Source organism: Papio anubis, chromosome 18 (assembly GCF_008728515.1).
Source record: "Papio anubis isolate 15944 chromosome 18, Panubis1.0, whole genome shotgun sequence".
In the NCBI taxonomy this organism is placed as follows: domain Eukaryota; kingdom Metazoa; phylum Chordata; class Mammalia; order Primates; family Cercopithecidae; genus Papio; species Papio anubis.
In genome coordinates this window covers 70,773,330-70,788,346 of record NC_044993.1, presented here as the reverse complement: position 1 = coordinate 70,788,346, position 15,017 = coordinate 70,773,330, and the positions used below count along the sequence as shown (strand labels likewise).

Here is a 15,017-nt window from a genome sequence, read left to right as displayed (position 1 = left end):
CTTATTAACAAACCATAAAATATGTTAAGACAGTAAGAGGTAGGGTTTTATTTACAATGTAATCTGCCTATTTAAAAAATATATGGTATACACCAAAGTGTTGAGGATATCGTTAGTCAACAGAATTGAGTGCTTTTGATCTTTTTTATATATCCCTATAATCAGCATGCTACTTTCACAGTAAGAGGAAAACAAACACTAAATAGGTAGTAACAGAGTTAAGAAAGCAGTGTGTTTTATCATTAAATTGAAAACCTAACCTATCCTTATCTTAAAGCTAACTAGAACTAGCACAGTTTCCTTGTTGTAGGCTATGATTACAAACTAATGCTTTTCTCAAAGGTATTCCACCTTAGATAATCTGGGACAATACTTCATTATTCAGATCCTTATGTAAAATTTAAAAAAATGAATTTATGAAACATAAATTTATTTCAATAAATTTAAAGAAACACAAATGTGTTATTTTCAAATTGTAAATTTTATAACCATTATATAAATGGGCACTGATATACAAAATAATGTCAGTTGCTAAAACATGACAATTCACAGCAGGCCTACATCATATAATGGCAGAAATCTTTAAACACAAAATCTAATGATTAGAACCAGAAGTTGAAGGCCCACTGAAGGAATCCTTAATATTATGAGGCCTAGGTTTCAAAAAGCTACCAGTTCTAGAACGGATTTTACTCTGGAACTGTTTCTTGACTATTTCTTGTTGCATCTCTTTCAGCGTGAAGTGGAATCTCTGAAACTCAGGTGTGGCATCAACAAAGTCAAGAAGGTAGTCCAAATTCTCTCTTACAGCAGATAATTTAAATTCAGCAGTCTGCTTCTCAGTTTCTCCTCCTTTTTGAACAACTTCCTTTGTTATTCCACCTTTGGTTTTTAGGAGACAACCCTTTCCTTCATCTCCATTTAACCACACCCTATTATCATCCAACTTAGTTTCCAACTCCCCACATTTTTCAAGAATTTCTCTATAATCCCCATCTTCTAAGCCTTGAAAATCATATTCAGGTTCCTTTTTGTAAAGAAGATTTTCCCATGCATTTGCTATGGTTATTTGTTTTACTTCATCCCAACTTTTTGCCCAGTTAAAAATTGCACTTTTTATATTGTACATTTTAATTTTGGAAACTCCTTTATCTCCTTTCTCTTGCTCATCATCACTTTCTTCAAATATTACAAGACTCTCTTCAAGTTGCTTCCATCTATACAGTCGTTTGCAACTCAAGATCACACCTTGATTCATTGGCTGAATCAAGGTTGAAGTGTTATAGGGAAAGAACATACATTTTATTCGACCATCCTCACTGGTTAGTGATTCAGAGGAAGGATGAGCTGGGCAACTGTCCAGAAGTAACAACGCCCTGATGTCCTCTTCATGAAATCTTAGGACATTAAGTTGAAAATGTCGGACCTCAGGAACAAAGTTTTGAAAAAACCATTCTGAAAACAATTCTCTGGTGAACCAAACATCTTTACTGGGTTTATATATCACAGGCAATGTACTTGTGTCCTCTTTCACACTTTTGGGCAGTTTTGATTTTCCAATAATGATTGATTTTAATTTATGAGTTCCATCTGCATTTGCACATAAAAGGGCAGACAACCTTTCTTTGTTTATTTTCTTCCCTGGTAGGCAGATATCCTTCCTACTTGCCTGAGAATTTTCTGGCATTGACTTCCAAAAGAGGTCTGTTTCATCCCCACTGTATAGCTGAGCTAGACACAGCTTCTCCTCTTTGATTATCATGGACAGTTTTTGTCGAAATGGTTCAACATTTTCAGAAACTGAACTTAGGACTTGTTCCCCACATCCTTTTCGGTTCCCAATTGCATGCCGATTTCGAAATCTAAAAAGCCAACCAGTGCTAGCTTTGAAATCTGTTCGCCCAAAACACTGTGCGAATCTCTCTGCAGCAGCCTGAAGCTCCACGCCTCTTACCGGAACACCAGCTGAGCGTTTCTGTTGGTACCACATGTAGACCGCATCATCTACATCACCATATTTGGCTCCGGTTGTCCTCTTTCTCTTCTCAGCCCCTACTAATGGCATGTCCTGCTTTAGTACAAAGTCTAGAATTAACTTCTTATTTTTTTTAATGTCATAAAATGTTGACTTACTGATTCCAAATTCATCCATTACACTTTTAAGTGATCGTCCAGCTTCAATTCTACTTAGAACCTTCATTTTCTCCTCCAGATTCAGTGTTGTATATTTCCCTCTCTTATTCATACTGAATTTAACTCTGAACAACCAACAGGAAAAAACAAAGGGAAAAGCCTTAATGAACTGGCAAAAAAAAACTCCACATTTTTAAAACAAAACAGCTCAAAGCCCCAGAAGGCATGGGCATTGTATTGGAAGATAATGGACTGAAGGGGATAACCATGGCTGAAGAGTTAGTCTAGAGGTGGAGGTCTTACGTACTCAGAAAGCTCCCAGTTCCAAAGTCCTGTCTGGCTTTTGCTCCTGCAAGCCATGAGTCATCATTTTTCGGAATGCCACCTACTTCTTCTCTTTTGACAGATATAACAGCCTCGGTCAGGAATGACAAGAATACCTGCATACTTTCCCTAACTCAATACAGGAAAAGGGACAATATCAAGAGAGGAGGGATTGAGCAAGATGTGCTCACAAGAAAGGACCCCGGTGGAATAAGTTTCAATAAAAACCGATGCTTGAGAAGAAGGGAGTGTGAAAGACCCAAAGGCAATGACAGAGTAATCTTGGGTGTAGCAGAGATGCAATGTGGCTTCTCCCCTTCCAAAAAGACCTGATTTTACCTCACTGCCCGAAAAGAGAATGGCGCTCATGTTGCTTTGTATACAGCGCTCACTGGGCAGCAGTTCATCTATCTGGATAAGGGCTACAAGGACCCTGACATCGGGATGTATGGAGAGTTGGAATTTAGGAACAGTTGTACTGAATCTTGAAGTGAAGAAGTAAGTAAGTAGTTTTTGTTGTACGTATGAAAGAAATCCAACTTTTACTGCATTCAATATAGTATTCTCAAGCACCGTGCTTTAACTTGAGTGTCTCTTGTGTTTGCCAAGGTAATATATAAGTATGTAAATAATTCGTTAGTGGCACTTTACCATTCTCAGGTCTTCTTTCTTGGGAACATCTGATGTATTCTCAAGTGCTATTTTTCACTGAAACTGTTCTCTGAGAACAAGTTTCAGAATCACAGTAATTCTTAGAGATGAGCCCAAAAGTTTTACAAATATTTCACCATAGTTAAAACATTTTAAAGAGCTGTCCTTTCATTTGCTTTCCTAAATTTACATTGTAAGTAACATACTTTTCATATTTGAGAGTTTGATTTCTCTTCAGTGTTTATTTTACTTAATTTGAACCAAGACTCAACTTTTCCACAGAAGAAATCTAAAAGGTTTCTCTGCTGCTGTTTCTGATCAATTGTTTCTCATAAATCCTGCTGGCAAACTCTTCTGTCCCTCTACCCCTCAAATACTCTTTTCGGGTCCTCCTGGTGCTCCCCAAAGCCATTCCAGGTCCTTAGAAATGTCTTAGTCTAGATTAATTTCCTGGTTCTCATTCCAGATACACAACCTCATGGGAAGAAACAAAAACTGCCACTTTTATCCATTCCAGGTGCTATGAAGAAAGAAAAGTATGTCAGAGAAATAAGGGAAATGGCTGGTATCTCAGTTATTCTTCCTCTTATTTAGGGCAGAATCTGACTGGCCCATTCATTCCCCAACTACATAGAATTCTCTCTCTCTCTCTCTCTCTTTTCTGAGACAGAGTCTTGCTCTGTCACCCAGGCTAGAGTGCGATGCCACTGTCTCAGCTCACTGCAACCTCCGCCTCCTGGTTTCAAACAATTCTCCTGCCTCAGCTTCCTGAGTAGCTGGGACTACAGGTGTGTGCCACCACACCCGGCTACTTTTTGTATTTTTTTGGTAAAGACAGGGTTTCACTATGTTGGCCAGGCTGGTCTCGAACTCCTGAACTGGTGATCCGCCCGCCTCAGCCTCCCAAAGTTCCGGGATTACAAGCGTGAGCCACCACGCCTAGCCCAAAGAAATCTCTTAAGTCTCTCATCTAATAACCCAGAAGAGTCAGACTACTGGTTTTCCTCTAACATTCATTGCAAGAAATGCCAACTATGAGTGATGGAGCATGGAGAAGATTACAAGAGAATATGGTAGTAATTAGGGTGTGGAGCCAATGGCAGGCTAAGATCAAGCAACTTTCTAAATGAGGCTACTATAAGGCAATTAGTAAGTGATAACTCAGAAATAAATCTTGGTTTATTTCTTTCACTTGTAAATGGAAAAATAAAGTATCTGCTAACCAATAGCAGCACCATTAACTCCAGCCAGTCACCTAGCAAAAATATTCAGTTCACTATGGCAGTTGTGTGGCTGTCTCAGAATTAATATATTTGCTTTCAATGCTTCTCAGCTGTACCGTCGTCTCTTTTTTTTTTTGAGATGGTGTCTGGCTCTGTCGCCCAGGCTGGAGTGCAGTGGCGCAATCTCAGCTCACTGCAACCTCTGCCTTCAGGGTTAAAGCCATTCTCGTGCCTCAGCCTCCCAAGTAGCTGGGATTACAGGCACGCACCGCCATGCCCCGCTAATTTTTGTATTTTTAGTAGAGACAAGGTTTTGCCATGTTGGTCAGGCTGGGCTCGAACTCCTGACCTCAAGTGATCCACCCACATAGGCCTCCCAAAGAGCTGGGATTACAGGTGTGAGCCACTGCGCCCAGCTATGGCCATCATTTCTAAAACAGTGCCCAAGCAAGGGGAGGTGAATGAAACCAAAAGGAAAGGCTCAAGAAACATTTGTGGGCTTCAAAGGATAAGCCACTATGGCAGCAAACCTCACATAATGAAAATCATCAGTGGCCCTCATTCACTATTCACAATTTGTGCCTTGCATGCCTCTTTTTCCCATGAATCCCTTTTCCATTTTCTTCTCCCTTTAACCAACTTCCTAACTATATTATGAATCAGGCCTGTCAATGATATCCAAGGGCACTGCTTAGCACTGCTAGCAGAACTTCACTTATTCAACTTAATAAATGCTAATTATATATTCAGCATTGGGCCAAGTGATGAGAATCTTAATGCTGAAGGCGTTACTGTCCACTGGTTCTGATAGACTGAGAACAATACTTACTTCTGAAGAAATGAAGTCCCAACCTGGCGAGATATTAAGGAAATGAACCTACTTAGACACATATTCAAGTGATTAGGCAGACGCTCATTATTAAATCTCTGTTTATCTTTCTCTCTCACTTAAAAAGGATCAAGATCTATCCCTAAGATGAGTTACATCCCATCCTATCCAAAAGCAAAAATAGTATAATGACCTGGCAATGGCCTCTCATCTTCATTCTCACCTTAAACTTACCTTAGATGAACTGCCCTAGAAAGAAGCTCGGTCAAAAACGCTCAAATGGTGCTCCAGGATTTACTTTCTTTTTTCTTTTCTTTTTTTTTTTTTTGAGACGGAGTCTCGCTCTGTTGCCCAGGCTGGAGTGCAGTGGCCAGATCTCAGCTCACTGCAAGCTCCGCCTCCCGGGTTTACGCCATTCTCCTGCCTCAGCCTCCCGAGTAGCCGGAACTACAGGCGCCCGCCACTGCGCCCAGCTAGGTTTTTTTTGGTATTTTTTAGTAGAGACGGGGTTTCACCATGTTAGCCAGGATGGTCTCGATCTCCTGACCTTGTGATCCGCCCGTCTCAGCCTCCCAAAGTGCAGGGATTACAGGCTTGAGCCACCGCGCCCGGCCCCTCAGGATTTACTTTCTTAAATGCACTCTTTTCATTCCCATTCAAAGGACTCCAGTATAAGTTCTACATAAACTCGTTTTCTAACTTTTAAAACTCTTCCTCTAAATGCAGCCCAACTCAGTAAAAACGTACTTAAGATCTCACACTCTAATAGTTTCTAGCTTTTAAAGCCTTTACTCCCACTCTTCCCTCTGCCTGGAATGTGTCTCCATACCCTGCTGTGGACAAAATCCCTGTGGACAAAAGGTCTTTTATAATTTCCCCAACCCCAAATCAACTTTGATTTTCTCGGAGTTCTCACAGAATTCAGTTTATGTCCTATTCTTACTTTCTGTTACTGATATTCATGACATTGCCTCAGTCCTTTCAATAGACTGCTTAAGGACAAAGACGTCTTTTTTTTTTTTTTGAGAGGGAGTCTCGCTGTGTCGCCCAGGCTGGGGTGCAGTGGCGCGATCTCGGCTCACTGCAAGCTCCGCCTCCCGGGTTCACGCCATTCTCCTGCCTCAGCCTCCTAGTAGCTGGGACTACAGGCGCCCGCCACGCCCGGCTAGTTTTTTGTATTTTTAGTAGAGACGGGGTTTCACCATGTTAGCCAGGATGGTCTCCATCTCCTGACCTCGTGATCCACCCGCCTCGGCCTCCCAAAGTGCTGGGATTACAGGCTTGAGCCACCGCGCCCAGTCAAGGACAAAGACGTCTTACTCAGCTCTGTAACACTGGCTACACATAGCTGACTTAATAGTCCCTTGACTGGTATAGGCTGACGTTACAAAAACTGGTAATTCGGAAACCACTCATACTGGACTTATTAAATAATCCCTCAACTGGTACAGACTGACATTACAAAAACTGATTAATTCAGAGATCACCGAACACCCAAAACACTTAGATTCTTATAACTATGATTCAGTAAATATGTGTGGAATGCTTATCTTATCCAGGTGACTATGTTAGGCGCTGCATGAGATACGAGATGAAAACAAGGTTCCCATTTTCCTGGGAAGAATACTGGAGTGGAAAACGCAGAAGATATCACAACAGGAGAGCTATTTCCGATTAGCCGCCGCCACTGCTGAGCTATGTGACCCTGAGCAAGTCATTAGGTCTTCGTTTCTCTGTCAAGGAGAAGTAGAAAAAGTACCTATTTCACAGGTTCAAACCTACCTCACAAGAAAAAATAGTTGTGGGAAATGCGCCACGAGACCTAGAAAACGGTACAAAACCCTCGGGGGGCCGTTGTTTCTGAGCTAGCCAGTGGCCCGACCCGGACAAAATGCCTCTACGTCGAGGAGGCTGCGACGAGCCCAGCAACAGCTCGAGCACTGCCGGCTGGGCCGCGGGAAGCCCGAGGAGGCGGCGCGCGCAGCTGGGCGGCGACCCTTACCCGGCGAGGCTCTCGGGCCCCGACAGCCACACAGAACAGACGTGGCAGTGCGACGCCTCCCCCACTGGGAACACCAGACGGCGACAGCCACGCGGTGAGCCGCTGCAAGGCCCTCTAGGCTTCCGCGGGTCTGGAGACTCGGTAGCGTTAACCCTACCCCACCTCCGGGGCCGGCAGCAGTTTCTCTGGCGAGGAAGTAGGCCGGTTTCAGACGCCTTAGCCGGAAGGCGGGCCTCCGCGCGCCCTCGGAAAGCGTCACTTCCACTTCCGGCCGGCTCTGGGGCTCTGAGCCTGGACAGGGCAGCGGTAGGGCGGCACCGCTGTGGGACGGCGGTTGCGCGCCTCAGATCTGCAACCTTCCGCGCGGCGGCTTGAGTTTGAGCGTCAGAAAGCGAGGAGCGGCCTTCACGGAAGCCAGGCTGGCCGAGGTAACCGAGAAGCAGCTTCCCCTATGGCTTAGACCCTGAAGCCGCTGAAGCGGCGGCGGCCGCAGGGAGGCAGACATTTTCCGTAGGCGGCGGCCGCGGCGCTTCCGGGCCGCGCGGCTGGATCCTGAGGCGGGGCCCCCGTCGGGCTCGAGAAACCATTCTCTCCCTGCTTTTCGCAGCTATAGTCCAGAGGCGCGGCTGAAGCTCGCTGGGACACTGCCCGCTTGCCTAGTGCCCGCGGGCACGCCTGTCGCAGACACAAGCTGTGGCGAATCCGAGTGCCGGCAGGCAGCAGTGCCTGCAGCTCCTTTACCTCAGACCCTTTACCGCCTCCGCTGGCATTTCCGTGTCCGGCTGATGTTATGCGGTCGGTTTAGCCTCAGGGCTAGCGGCTTCTGCTGATGCAAAAACACAGGAAGTGTCTCTGTGCTTCCGGAGCCGGTGTGGGCAGCGGGGCGCTGGCCACTTCTTTGAATACCGGTGGCATCCTGGCCAGAATTTCGGTGCCGTTTCTGCTGGCTTACTTCAGGAAAAGTGAGGCTCACGGCTCTCCTCAGCCCCACTTACAAGTCTAAATGACCTTCCGAGAAATGTAAAGTCAGCAAAAGTTTCACTTTCATCGTCACCAGCTCCTATTGGAGTTGATATTTCGTAAACATCAGCGACAAAAAGAAAATATGACTTGATATTTTGTAAATAAAATATCCTTTCTTACAACGTGATATTTTGTAAACACAGACCAGCTGTGATTTTGTCCAGATCAAGTAAGCACACTTAATGCGTACAGGCCTGGCGCGTTGGCTCGCGCCGGTAATCCCAGCAATTTAGGAGGCCGAGGTGGGTGGATCACGAGGTCAGGAGTTCGAGACTAACGTGGCCAAGGTGGTGAAACCCTGTCTCTAATAAAAATACAAAAATTACCCGGGCATGGTGGTGTGTTCCTGTAATCCCAACTACTCGGGAGGCTGAGGCAGGAGAATGACTTGAACCCGGGAGGTGGAAGTTGCAGTGAGCTGAGATCACGCCACTACACTCCAGCCTGGGTGACAGGGAGAGACTTCATCTCAAAAAAATATATATATATAATATAAATCATCTGCATGGCACGCTTTATGTGTCTTGCAAAGAAGAATGATGAGCATATTTTTGCTTACTTGGGAGACACGGTCTGAAAATAGTTTACTTTTTTACTTTCCTTCTGTAGTAACCCCTCCCCCCACTTTGTCTGGGTTTCACTTACCCGCTGTCAACTGCGGTACAAAAAATATTAAATGGAAAACTCTAGAAATAAATAGTTCATAAGTTTTAACCCTTTTTTGTTTTTCTGAGATGGAGTCTCGCTTTGCTGCCCGGGCTGGAGTGCCCTGGCGCGGTCTCAGCTGACTGCAACCTCTGCCTCCCGGATTCAAACAGTTCTCCTGCCTCAGCCTCCTGGGTATCTGAGACTACAGGCACGCACCACCACACCTGGCTAATGTTTGTATTTTCAGTGAAGAAGGTTTCACCATATTGGCCGGGCTGGTCTTGAAGTCCTGATCTCAGGTGATCCACCCACCCTGGGTCTCCAAAAGTGCTGGGATTACAGGCATGAGCCACCGCGCCCCACCAGTTTTAAGTAACTTATTACAGTGTTTTATTGTTAATCTCTTATTGTATCTCATTTATAAATTAAACTATCATAGCCATGTATACATAGAGAAAATAGTAAAATGCAGTTAGATGCTGTTGGGGGTTTTAGGTATTCACAGAATGTACTGGAACTTACACCCCTTGGATAAGGGGGTACTACTGTATTTTTTTTTTTTTTTTTTTTTTTTTGAGATGGAGTCTCGCTCTGTCACCCAGGCTGGAGTGCAGTGGCCGGATCTCAGCTCACTGCAAGCTCCGCCTCCCAGGTTCACGCCATTCTCCTGCCTTAGCCTCCCAAGTAACTGGGACTACAGGCACCCGCCACCTCGCCCGGCTAGTTTTTTGTATTTTTTTTTGGTAGAGACGGGGTTTCACCGTGTTAGTCAGGCTGGTCTCGATCTCCTGACCTCGTGATCCGCCTGTCTCGGCCTCCCTAAGTGCTGGGATTACAGGCGTGAGCCACCACGCCCGGCCTACTGTATTTTGATCTCACTGTCTCAGCTCTTTTGCCAGTATTCCTACAATGGAAAATCTAAAATGTTGTTTTTTAAGGTGCCTTTATTTTTAGTTTTTAAATTAGACAAAGTCTTGCTCTAACTCCCAGGCCAGAGTGCAGTGATGAGGTCATGGCTCACTGCAACTTTGAATTGCTAGGCTCAGGTGACTCTCCCACCTCAGCCTCCTGAACTAGAACTACTAGTGTGCTCTACCATCCTGGCTTTTTTTTTTTTTTTAATTTTGTGTTTTGTAGAGACGGGGTCTTGCTATGTTGCTCAGGCTGGTCTGAAACTCCTGGCTCAAGTGATCCTCCCACCTTGGTCTCCAAAAGTGCTGGGAATACAGGCATGAGCCACTGCACCTGGCCTAAAATGTTTTTAAAGTGAAGGCTTCCGTCTTCATAAGAGGGTGAAGGGTCATAAAAGTTGTACTCCCCTTACTAAAGACAGACTGGGATGATCTGTTAAAATTTAAGAGAATCTCAGAATGTTTTCCTAATCTTATTTTCTCCTATTCTTTTCTTATGGGGAATATGGGATAGGAGGCACACCAGTTAAATCCTTGGAAAATCCCAAAATACCTTTCAGCCAGTGGGTGCCAATTTTCTTACCCACCAACCTTTCCTAAATTGTTTTTCTTTTTATAAAAAAGACAGTTGTCCACTGACATTTGTCTGTTTTGTGCTGTGCTTGAGCTGAATAATAGAAAAGGAGAAAAACAAAGAACCTGCTAGTTGATTTTGAAGGGAAGATAGGACATCTTTTCTGTTCTTTTTTCTCATAAGTAGCAAGTGATGAGGGTCATTTGAGTTTCTTATTGATATGTACTTTTTTTTTCTTGTCCTCAGTGCTTTTAGGAAGAAGATCCTTTTATTGCTTTTGTACAAGACCAGACGGGATCTCATTTGTCAAACGTGGTACCAATTGGGTGTCTTAACATAGGAACAGAACTTCCTAGAGCAGAATGATGATGGTAGATCTGAAAGTGGCTGCATACTTGGACCCTCAGATCAGGGCTTTGTGGGAGACCAAGGGACCTGCAAGAGAGAGCTCCGGTCAGAGTAAAAAATCTCCTCAAATGGACAGTCTCGATCCTAAGAGCTCTTGCTGGCACTTCCGGAACTTCACCTATGATGAAGCAGCTGGACCTCGTGAGGCTGTCAGCAAACTTCAAGAATTATGTCATCTATGGCTGAGGCCAGAGATCCACTCAAAAGAGCAGATACTGGAACTGCTTGTGCTAGAGCAGTTCCTGACTATTCTGCCCAGGGAGACACAGACCCAGATGCAGAAGCACCATCCACAGAGCATTGAGGAGGCTGTGGCTCTGGTAGAACACTTGCAGAGGGAATCTGGTCAAACATGGAATGGGGTGAGAAGAAAGATTCCTGGCATGTACAGTGAAATAGGATGCAGGTGGATATAGTAGCGATGGTGGCAGTTAGTTGAGAAATTAGATGCATTAGGTCACTGTTTTTTTTTTTAGGACAGTTAAGGTGGGACTTGAAACTACAGACCCACAGAAAAGTTCAGAGGTTTCAGAGATTGTGGCAGATACTTCCCTGGCCTTAGAGAAACAGAGTTGCTTTTGCCCTCTTTGGAGCCAGGGTGAATTGAGGGTGATGGGCCTAGTCTGGCTTGGCCAAGGAGACAGGACTTAAGTACTTGGAAACAGAATAAAAGGTAATAAAGAGTCAGGGAGGCCGGGTGCAGTGGCTCACATCTGTAATCCCAGCACTTTGGGAGGCTGAGGCGGGTGGATCATCTGAGGTCAGGAGTTCAAGACCAGCCTGGACAACATGGTGGAACCCTCTCTCTACAAAAATAAACAAATTAGCTGGGCATGATGACTGGTGCCTGTAATCCCAGCTATCCTGGAGGCTGAGGAGGGAGAATCATTTGAACCTGGGAGGTTGCAGTGAGCCAAGATCACGCCATTTCACTCCAGCCTGGGTGACGTAGCAAGACTCCATCTCACGAAGAAAAAAAAAAGGGGGGGGGGCCAGGCACAGTGGCTCACACCTGTAATTCCAGCACTTTGAGAGGCCGAGGCAGGCAGATCCCCTGAGCCCAGCCTGGGCAACATGGTGAAACCCCGTCTCTACAAAAAACATCAAAATTAGCCAGGCATGGTGGCACACACCTGTGGTCCCAGTTACTTGGGAGGCTGAGTCAGGAGAATCACCTGAGCCCAGGAGGTGGAGGTTGCAGTGAGGTGAGATCGCACCACTGCACTCCCTTGGGTGACAGAGTGAGACCCTGTCTTAAAAAAAAAAAAGAAGGGGCAGATCCACAAGGAGAACACAGGAAAACAAGGACATTTAAAGAAAAGGAGAAATTGCCGGGTTCGGTGGCTCATGCCTATATTTTGAACACTTTAGGGGTCGAGGTGGGAGGATCGCTTGAGACCAGTTTTGGGAACATAGTGTGACCTTGTTGCTATGAAAAAAAAAAAGAAAACAAGCCAGGCTAATGGCACATGCCTGTAGTCCCAGTTTCACAAGTGGCTGAGGTGAGAGGATTGCTTGACCCAGAAATGTGAGGCTGCAGTGAGTTGTTATTGCAGCGTTGTACTCTGGCCTGGGCAACAGAGTGAGACCTTGTCTCTTAAAAAATGTTTTAGGCCGGGCACGGAGGCTCACACCTGTAATCCCAGCACTTTGGGAGGCTGAGGTGGATGGATCACAAGGTCAGGAGTTTGAAACCAGCCTGACTAACATGCTGAAACCCCGTCTCTACAAAAAATACATAAACTAGCTGGGCGTGGTGGCATGTGCCTGTAATGCCAGGTACTCAGAAGGCTGAGACAGGAAAATGGCTTGAACCCAGGAGGCAGAGGTTGCAGTGAGCTGAGATTGCACCACTGCATTCCAGCCTGGGCAACATGGTGAAGCTCTGTCGCTACAAAAAATACAGAAATTAGCTGGGCGTGGTGTCGTGTGCCTGTAGTCCCAGCTACTCGGGAGGCTGAGGTGGGAGGATCACCTGAGACTGCAGTGAGCCATGACTGCACCACTGTACCGCAGCCTGGGTGACAAGAGTGAGACCCTGTCTCAAAAAAAAAAAGAAAAAAAAAGAAAAATAACTAGGGGAAGACTGCAAAAGAAAAGAAAACATAGAAAAAAGGGAAACAAAGATTTGGAAAAAAGAAAATTCCCAACAGAATAGCCAAGGAGAAGAAATGCACTGATGGGTAATGTCCTCCCTACAGTAGATGAAAGCCTCTACTGCCTTCCCTTAATGGTGGTTCCTTGGCTCTGCTGACAAGTAGGGAGCCAGGGTATGACCTTGGTGGGTGGCGACACATCTACTGACCTCAGGTCTGCTGGGAAGAATACAGGGCAGGACCTATGTTCTGTGTCAAAATCATCTGGAGGTAGGTTGGAGCCACTCTTTCCCCTTTTTTCTCCATTCTGTCCCAATTCTCTGAAAACCTGTGGCTGTAGGCATAATCAGGCTGACAGGAAGACTTTTAAATTCATTTCTTTGAATTTTAGTGAAAAGTAGAAGATAGAAAACCACAATTGTGGGTTTGAAGTCAAGAGAAAAGGCCTGACAAGACAGCATTAGAATGAGTGGCCTGCCCGGCCGGGCACAATGACACACCTGTAATCCCAGCACTTTTGGGAGGCCGAAGTGGGCAGATAATCTGAGGTCGGGAGTTCAAGAGCAGCTTGACCAATATGGAGAAACCCCATCTCTACTAAAAATGCAAAAATTAGCCGGGCATGGTGGTGCACACCTGTAATCCCAGCTACTTGGAAGGCTGAGGCAGGAGAATCGCCTGAACCTAGGGGGCAGAGGTTCTAGTGAGCCGAAATTATGCCACTGCACTCCAGCCTGGGCAACGAGCGAAACTCTTCACAAAACAAACAAAAGATGAGTGGCCTGCCCAACCCTGCCAGTGGCCTGACCTAGACCATATACAGAGGAGTAGAAGCTGCTGTGTTGAAGGGCTGGCAGGAACCACGGTTTGTTTCCTTTTACCCTAGTTTTCTCCTATTTGTGTATAGACATTTGTGGAACATTGGTGGCCCAGTATCTTTAAGCCTTTGTCATTTTTTTTAGTGTCTTACACTACTGACAGTGTGGGCTGTATACCTGTTGCTCTGCCTCCATCCCCACAAACCAAAAGTAAGTTCTGTGGTAACAAGGATGGGAATTATTTCTAGGTTGCAGTCCATGAGCTGGGAAAGGAGGCAGTGCTCTTGGGAGAAACAACAGAGGCCTCAAGTTTCAGGCTGAAGTCAGCAGATTCCCAACCAGTGGATGTATCCCAACATGAAGAATTTTGGAATACATACCAGGGTCTGCAAGAACAGCTCAGCAGGAATACTCATAAAGAGACTGAGCCCGTGTATGAGAGGGGTAAGGAGCTTCATGATAATTTCCTTCTCCTGGGAGCTGTGATAATAGTTTATTCACCCAAAATGTCATGGGCATTTTTTGAATACCCTGCTCTGTGGATTTGTAAAACCAGCTTTGATAGCAACTATGATGTCCTTCCAGACAGCAGTAGAAATGCCAACTGTGGATGAAAGTGGGAGTTGGCCGAGGGAACAGAAATAGCTAAACCCCAGAACTCTTCTTGGTAATAACAGCATGAACTCTGTTCCTTAGAAAAGTGGAGAGGAAGGAAAGAAATGGAGTGAGAAGGCTTAGGGTCACCTCATCCTCATAAAATACAGAAGGAATTGGGATCAGATGGGCTGTTAGTGGCAGAATGTGAAAACAATTGTGTACCAGGAAAAACATAATAAAAGACAAAAAACTTCATCTCCTACCATACGGTGGAGTCCCTGAGTACTTCATTTTAAGATATCAAATTTTGGTCTAACTCAGAAAAATATGAGAGGAAAAAGGGATTTCCCTTTTATTTCTCTGATGAAGACTGAGGAAATGGTTAATTGGGGAACTGGTTCTAGGGGCTGGTGGATATTTGGTTCTTATTTATGAAGAGACTGCTTCAGGCATCACACACACCACACATGTGTAAAGGTGTCCTATCTGTACTTAAGTCAGGATCAGTATTTTAGAAATGAGCTCAGGATTTTATAGATAAAAGATTTCTTCTGGCTCTTTTCCCCCCACAGCTGTGCCTACTCAACAGATTATAGCCTTTCCTGAGCAAACAAACACCAAAGAGTGGACAGTGACACCTGAGCACGTCTTGCCTGAGTCCCAGGTGAGCTGTGCTTTCCAGCTGTTTAGGGCTACCTTTCTCTGCTATACACGATTCAAACTGTCCAGGAGGGGTTCAGAGGTGTGTTAGTCCCGGGTGTTCTCTGGGCAACTGGGTAC

At 45.2% G+C, this 15,017-nt stretch overlaps 2 protein-coding genes across 24 annotated transcripts in view; one reads left to right on the top strand and one right to left on the bottom strand.

Annotated features, from left to right (window-relative positions):
- Nucleotides 1–462: 462 nt before the first annotated feature.
- Nucleotides 463–7,367, bottom strand: TIGD7 (tigger transposable element derived 7). 3 transcript variants are annotated; one of them, XM_009195832.3, is made up of 2 exons: nt 7,163–7,367; nt 463–3,628 (listed from the first exon to the last, which is right to left on the bottom strand). In XM_009195832.3, exon 2 carries the CDS (start codon nt 2,243–2,245, stop codon nt 596–598), a length of 1,650 nt encoding a protein of 549 aa, XP_009194096.1. In that variant the 5' UTR covers nt 2,246–3,628; nt 7,163–7,367; the 3' UTR covers nt 463–595. The 3 variants fall into 3 exon arrangements, with proteins under 3 accessions (XP_009194096.1, XP_009194095.1, XP_009194097.1); XM_009195831.4 differs by lacking the exon at nt 7,163–7,367 and adding an exon at nt 6,943–7,054; XM_009195833.4 differs by lacking the exon at nt 7,163–7,367 and adding an exon at nt 5,395–5,503.
- ZNF75A (zinc finger protein 75a) overlaps nt 7,352–15,017 on the top strand; it is a 24,019-nt gene continuing 16,353 nt past the window's right edge. For 12 of the 21 annotated variants that reach the window (XR_002519118.2, XR_002519117.2, XR_002519116.2 and 9 more), the window contains exons 1-4: nt 7,476–7,590; nt 10,565–11,088; nt 13,889–14,084; nt 14,810–14,901. Coding sequence is in view for 15 of the 21 variants with exons in the window: in XM_031658535.1 (XP_031514395.1) it covers nt 10,681–11,088; nt 13,889–14,084; nt 14,810–14,901 (696 nt within the window). In the remaining 6 variants the exon portion in view is untranslated. Of the gene's footprint in view, nt 8,355–10,564; nt 11,089–12,756; nt 13,093–13,888; nt 14,085–14,809; nt 14,902–15,017 lie in introns of those variants that run through there. The other 9 variants (XR_001898009.3, XM_003916442.4, XM_031658540.1 and 6 more) reach the window with 6 other exon arrangements.